Source organism: Monopterus albus, unplaced genomic scaffold (genome assembly GCF_001952655.1).
Source record: "Monopterus albus unplaced genomic scaffold, M_albus_1.0 scaffold333.1, whole genome shotgun sequence".
NCBI classification, from domain to species: Eukaryota; Metazoa; Chordata; class Actinopteri; order Synbranchiformes; family Synbranchidae; genus Monopterus; species Monopterus albus.
The window spans coordinates 258,201-265,265 of NW_018128213.1; the positions used below are offsets into that span (position 1 = coordinate 258,201).

Below are 7,065 nucleotides of genomic sequence, written 5' to 3' on the forward strand. Positions count from 1 at the left end.
AAAATTCATGCTATACGTACAACCAAAAAAAAGATTCTGTATTTCCATAAGTGGGGTAAAACTATGGAATAATTTAAGTGTGGACATAAAAAATAGTAATAGAATTGACGAGTTTAAACATAAATATAAAGGTATGTGTCAATCAAGATATATGCAAGAACAGGCTCAATGATTAATTACATGGAACATTGTGGGTGTGGTGTATGAATGTTAACACTTTGTAATAATTCTTTAGTATATTACTTGTGTGGTGTAGAAGAGAATTAATTATTTAGAGATACTGCTTGCAAACCAATGATGTTAAGATGATGTCATGGGGTAGGACTAAGGATAAGTCTGACTTCTTCCTTCTCCATTCAAGCATGTACTAGGTATAAGCAAATTGATATTGGATTAGCATTTGTTGGATATGTGTAAAATTATGTGTTGACATATCAACTGTCTTTACATGCTTGAAAGAATAAATCAAATCAAATCAAATCAAGAAGAGAATTCCCGTTCACATCTGTCATGTCCTGTTTAACCTCCGCTCACACTTCAGAGTCAAAACAATGATTTATATTGTGTAAATACTGTTTATTAAAGATCAGCTTTATACAGTATTTGGAACTGTGTGAACTATAATGTGTATACATTTAGTTAAATTTGTGTTTTGTTGCAATCCTCTGGTGGTTTTGACCTGATGAATATTCATTTGGCATCCGAATGTCTGCCTAAATAAAAGCTTTGATTTGGACTTGCTGTGCAGGAATTACTCTTTCATCAGTGCTGTTTCCCTTTGGTTTTAATGTGTAGAATTGCTCTTTTTCATTCATCTTGTTCTATATTTTTAGGGTAGCCAAGAAATGGCTGGGAACTTGTGCACTGAATTCATGTCTGTACAAGTGAAGCAGTTCAGATGAGTTAGCTATCAAATGACTTGTTACAATTTCTTCCCACATTCCACTATTAGTGTGTCTCCCTACCCCCCTTTAGAATGAGGCCACACCTGTCTCTGTCTGCTGTTAGAAGCCTGTCTGTCCAGTCCAAATGCAGCTTCTATTTTCTCCCAGTCACACCCATCTGTCAGGGCCATACCACCACTACCAGCCTACTTCAGTGATCTCCCCTTGACTGTTACTTGAACATGTCTGTCAGCTGTTAGATTATTTTTTTTTCCCCCTCTTTGCCTGAAATTGCTGTATGTGGTTTGCAGAATCACTGCTTTCACGATTTAATGTTAAAGGGTACAAATGTGTCTCTTCCCTTTGATGGTCAGTGATTCTTTATTGTATTTACTTAGAGGTTTCTGGTAGTTTTACTTTACCAGTGTCACTCTGAATTTCCTCGTGAACTGGGCAATCAAAGTCTTTTAAACTGATAGTGGCTCATTTTATTGTTACAGACTGTGTGTACATACAGTATTTACAGTAAATAATGCACACAATTTCAAAACATTCCTTGGCTTCTCCCTTCCCCTTGTAGGTCTATGATGTCCCTACCATCACTCTCAGTGTGTCTGCATCAGATGCCCAGCCTGTTGAGGCTGAAGACGAAGTCTACAGTGTCCCTACACTTCCAGGTGTTCCTCTGGGACTAGGCGAGTCCACCTCCAGCCTCTCTGGTGACAGCGTTGCCCAGGTTGGACAAGTCTGCTGTGTCCCTGCACCTGAAAAACGAAGCAATGGTGGAGATCATAATCAAGACTCCTCTGAGCCTGAATGTGGCATCTATGACATGCCTGCTCTGACCATCGAAGTCCTCCCACACTCATCCTCATCCTCATCCTCCTCTACTCGCCGCCTCTCCGTTTCTAGTAATGGATCAGGAGATGTGCAGTGGAGAGCCTCTCTTTCCAGCCTTGTCCAGTCGGTGCTGAGCACAGCGTCCTGCTCGGCCTCCACTCTGTCATCGCGGGACCTGGCCACCTCATTGGCTGAAATCTTATCCACCTGGAAAGCCAGTCATACAGGTGATCCTCCACCACCTCTTCAGCAGGCCTGGGCTCGTCTGTCAGAACTGCTCCCAGCATTATCTGCTATCGGCAGTGCCCCTCCATCTGAAGGGCTCTTGTCGCTGGTCCAGCGGTCCCTTGAGGAAAGCGCCCACCTCTTGCAGGCTCAGGGCCGACCTCGTCTGCCTTCCCAAGAATCCCTATCACGCAGGCCATTGCCTGCACTCCCAGTGCCTGATGGGAAGTCATCTGGCGGTGGGATGGGCTCCCGTAAGAGTAGCTGGATCCAGGAGAGGCCCCTGCCCCCAACACCTCAGCCTGCCTTCCCCTTGCCTCCCACTCCATCCACTGTGACCCTTGCCGTGGGCCCGGTTGATGGAGAAGACGACCCCAGCAATGAGTATGCTGGGATCAGCTTGACCCCCATCCCAGCCCCAGTAACTTCTGGAGACAGCGTTGGATATGTCAAGCTGCAGGTCAGTTTTTGTGATTAAACAACTATTTTTGCTATACAACGGCTGCATGGAAAAAATAGATGTTTGCACTTTTTGATGCTTGTTGCAAGTGGTTGTCATGTTTACTCGGGTCTTAGTTATTCAAGTCCATGTTTATTTTGATCTTGATTCTTGATTTTGTCTTTTCTGGTTTTGGTTTTGGTCTTTAGTGTATCTGTACCTTTTCCTGTAACCATTCATACCTGTCATTTGTCAAAGATAATTTTGTGTTTGTGGTCACTAAACAGCCTGACCATATTTGTTAACATGTCTGTTCTCGCATCCCCTACACTAGGGTAAACCTGAACCTCTTCCTGATGCCCCAGTTGAGAATGGACAAACCATCACTGTAGAGCCACGGGTGAGTTTCTGTATTTTTGCCTCCACATACATTATCCTTAGCTCCAGCACTATACAGGCTGTTATTCTTATAAATGGTTTTGCAGTACAGAAACATACACCGCAAGTCCACACAGATAGGTCATTGATTCACTCTGTGTTCAGTTTGCTGTTTACTAATGAGTGCTATGACTCAATCCAGCCTGCAGCAGCTCTTTGGCTCCTGACGCTCTGCTCTGCAGTCACCATATTTACTCAGCGTTACTGAACTTTGTCACAATCCACCATGTGGATATCTGACGCTGATACATCACTGCATGCAGATTGACTTGTCTTCTATTCAGACTAAGGCCATATCTTTTATCACTCAGTCTGCATTTTTTTCTGGTCCATGCTAGATTCCTTGGTTATGCAATAGGCAACCAACAAGAGATCACTTGTAAACCTAAACAATCTTCCCTTACATCGAATGGAGGCTACAGGACAATAAGTGGCTGAGAAGCACAGTCGTTCTTTCAGTTTTGCCACTTGCTTGTGTATTTTATGCAAGTGCGTGTCTGTGTTTCTGTGATTTACAATTCAGGATTAAACTCTTGGCAGTCTTGGTTAAGACAGTTGACTGCATGCCCTGCACTACAATAACACAGTTGTACACCTGGCATCTTGTGTTGTCTGACCAACAGTGCAGAACCCAAACATGTTCAGTTTACTGTAATGTAGGACAAAGAAAAGCATCAAATCCTGATGTATGAGAAGATAAAAGCAGCAAATGTCTTCCACTTATGCTTACTGTTTTGTTTTTTTTTAATTACCAGAATAGTTGATTATTTTTATCACTTAACTGTCAATTAACTAATTGTTGCAGTTCTAAATGTAGTGTAATTAACCATCTGATTTTCTAAAGATGATACATTTAGTGCCTTGCGAATACCAGTTTCATCTTTTCCTGTGCAGTTGACCCCATCCCCTCCTCTGCCGGTGTCCCTCTCCCTGGAGGACTCGGAGCTGCTGTCCTTTTACTCCTCTCAGAGCCTCGCCCACCTGTCCTGCCTGGCAGACGCCATCGATGTGCTTTTCAGCAGCGTGCAGGGGAACCAGCCGCCCCGCATCTTCGTCGCCAGAGGGAAGAGTCTCATTGTGACGGCACACAAGCTTGTGTTCATTGGCGACACGCTCTCCCGCCTTCTCACCTCTGCTGACCTCCGGGCCAAGGTTTGTGGAGCAAATGTTTTCAGGATGTATGAGTGAAAACAGGAGATACAGCTACAATCTTGAGTTGGAAATGTGAAATGATAAACAAAGGTTATGTTCTGTAATACTTTCCTAATGAAGACGCTAAATGTTTTCTTGATGCCTTTGTCTTCATGGGCAATACCTTTTTTTTCCCCCCATTTATACCAAAGTTGAAAAATTTCTTTTCCCTACTTCAGATCACAACCTCGGGGGGACGACTCTGCCAGGCCTTGAAGGCAGTTGTTGTGGCAACAAAGAGTGCTGCACAAAACTACCCCTCAGTATCCGCCTCCCAGGAGATGGTGGACCGCGTTGCTGAGCTCTCCCAGCAAGCGGCTGGCTTCTCCACTCTGCTCCAGCGTCTGGCAGAGATATCCTCATGATATTTTATATCACTTGTGTAAAACCTTTTTTACACTACACACTTCTCTCTTTGAAATGCCTTATTTGTTGTTGGACTGTTTTGTTACCTTTGGTGTGAACAGAGTTGAAGCAAGTGATACTCTGGAGTGCGTTTTATCGCTGCAGCTGGCACTAAGCTGGGTTTTTGACTGTTCTATCCTCCAAGTGTGTGTTGATTTGCCTTTGTTTATATACTGACCTCTGTGCTTTGGTGCCAGGCACACTCGTCTTTTTGAGTGTTAACTTATTGAATATTTGAAAGCCCCTCTCTGGCTGTGTGAGTATCTGTGTGTGCTGTGTGTCTTGGGGGCTTTGCTTTATTATGCTTGCCTATTTCCTTTCCCTATGATAGCCATTTTTGCTTCCTTCCTCTGCTTATTTAGCCATCCCCTCTACTGCAAAAATAGCACAGAAGGAGGCTTTACATCCTGGTGCTGGCCTACTTCTTACTGTGACACCTGAAAAGCCTTTTGTGATCATGGTTTTGAGGCTGCTGAACAAGCTCAAAAGGTATTTTGGACTTCATTTGGGAGATGTGGAGTAGAAAATTTGCCTGGCTTCCATCTGTAGTCTGTGCAGATATAGGTTGTCTTTGTATAGTAGCCATTCCCACTTGCAAGAAGAGATTATCTGTAGTACAACTTGAGAAACATGTCTCAGTGCGTTCTTCATTTTCAGTCTTCTGCATCTCATGAAGAAAAATGAAAGCCCTGTCTGACAGAGAAATAATATCTAAGAGTGAATAATGATAGCTTGGTGAGAAATTGCCCAATCCAGTTCTTTCTCACAGTGATGTGTTAGTCTGGCAGTGGATAAGAACCTGTTGACCAAGTTCACTTGTCTCCACATGTCTTGTTATGATCTGCATGGTTATGCTTCTTGGACTTCCTTTGCTTTTTATTTTCATTTCCAAAATGATGCAGATCAACGGTGCTTACAACTGATTTGACAAGTCCACAACCCTGTTAGGAGATATGTGGGAGAGGAATCAAAAACATGTTCAGTCCGGTGAAACATTAACACTACAAAGCTGAACTGTGTAAACACACGGCCAGGTTCATCTTTGGGGTGCTCCACAGTGTTAGATTATAAAACATAAATGTTTTAGGATCCATCTTCTGTATCATAAATCACATTACTTAAGCAGATATTCAACTTTATTTTTCACATCTAAAGCAGTATCTTTAGGGGATTTCATAATGTTTTCCAGTGTGGCTGCTGTTTTCTCTGCTGCAGAGCCACCTTGTGGAGGTTTGAAGTATGAATACCTCCCTGCCTAAACTAGCTTTGGACTGTATGTAAGAAGAGAGCATGATCTACCAATAACCTTTAGTTATGTATTTATTATTGTCAGTTTTGTGTTCTCAGCTTTCCAGTTTGCATGGCTTTAATTTGCTTAAATTTTATATATGCACACCCTTCACCAGGGTGATTTTACTATGTGATTTTCAACATAAAAATAGCCAATATCAAGTTACTGGTTAAAAATAGAGCTGCATTTCTTTTGTACAAAACATTTTTACACTATTTGAACTCATTGTTATTCGTATATGTTGAAGTACCTAATTGAATCTTTGGCAGTAATGCAGACCTATACCTCTTTATTTTTAACACTACATTTGATGTCTGTCTTGTTTTCCTGTTCAGAATGCACAAATACATCTTTTGCAAATAAAACAACGTTTGTATTATTAATTGCATAATTGCCAAATATGTTACTGTATTTCCTAGACATTTGTTTGTCGTGTCTGAAATAATTGGTGCATTTTCTGCTCCGGAGTTCGTACTTTTACGTAGACTAGTGAAAGTCTGAATAAAACGACTGTAGCGGGATCTCTCTGTCTTAAACTCTGAAAAGTAAGAGTACACTGGGACAGAGTTTGCCTGTTTTTCCACACAGTTACTGTACCGTGATTCGGACAAACCGAGCGCTTCCGGAAACAGCCGAGTTGTGACGCCGAGCAGCAGCCGCAGGAGCGCCAGCCGTAGCGACGTAGCGGAGTTTAGACAAGCTGAGGGATCAAAATGGCGGACGAAGATATTACGCTTGATGGAAAACCTTTACATTCGCTCCGAGTCGCCGATTTGAAAGCTGCTCTGGAGAAAAGGAACCTCCCAAAAAGCGGACCGAAAAACATGCTCATCAAGCGACTGAAAGGGGTAAGAGTACAGGTTATTTGTAAGTGACAGTACAATAACTCTGTCTACCGACCGAATTCAGGCAATTGGTAACAACTCGTAGTGCACCGTGTTGCACGCAGTTGAAGTGTGCACCTGTCAAATCGAGGCCTAAACTGAGTGTAAGCAAGCCAACAGTCGCACATACTGTATGGTACATGGCCGTGCCCGCGCTCCGTCCGTGTGTGTTGGTTACGGCAGAGGTGGAAGAAGTGCTCAGATTGTTTACTTGGGTAAAAGTTGAAATATCACAGTGCAAAAATACTCTGTTTAAAGTAAAAGTAGTGAAGTATTAGCATCAAAATATACTTGAAGTAGCAAAAAGCAAATATACCCATTATGCAGAATGAGTGCATGTCACATTAATGTATATCACACTGGATTATACTTACTGATGCGTTGTTGTGCACATCAGGTATAATGTTACAGCTGGAAAACGTGGAGCTAATTTTAGCAACCTTATAGGCTTTTAATTTGAAGTAGTGC

At 42.4% G+C, this 7,065-nt stretch overlaps 2 protein-coding genes across 5 annotated transcripts in view; both read left to right on the top strand.

Annotated features, from left to right (window-relative positions):
• efs (embryonal Fyn-associated substrate) overlaps positions 1-6,121 on the top strand; it is a 10,790-nt gene extending 4,669 nt beyond the window's left edge. For all 4 annotated transcript variants that reach the window (XM_020624602.1, XM_020624603.1, XM_020624605.1 and 1 more), the window contains exons 5-8: positions 1,465-2,409; positions 2,723-2,788; positions 3,721-3,978; positions 4,197-6,121. In XM_020624602.1, coding sequence (XP_020480258.1) covers positions 1,465-2,409; positions 2,723-2,788; positions 3,721-3,978; positions 4,197-4,382 — 1,455 coding nt within the window. In that variant the 3' untranslated portion in view covers positions 4,383-6,121. The remainder of the gene's footprint in view (positions 1-1,464; positions 2,410-2,722; positions 2,789-3,720; positions 3,979-4,196) is intronic.
• A 273-nt stretch (positions 6,122-6,394) lies between these two features.
• The window catches only part of acin1b (apoptotic chromatin condensation inducer 1b), a 22,926-nt gene continuing 22,255 nt past the window's right edge, over positions 6,395-7,065 (top strand). Inside the window, 1 exon segment of the mRNA XM_020624590.1 lies at positions 6,395-6,561. Within this exon segment, the coding sequence (XP_020480246.1) occupies positions 6,427-6,561 (135 nt within the window). The 5' untranslated portion in view covers positions 6,395-6,426.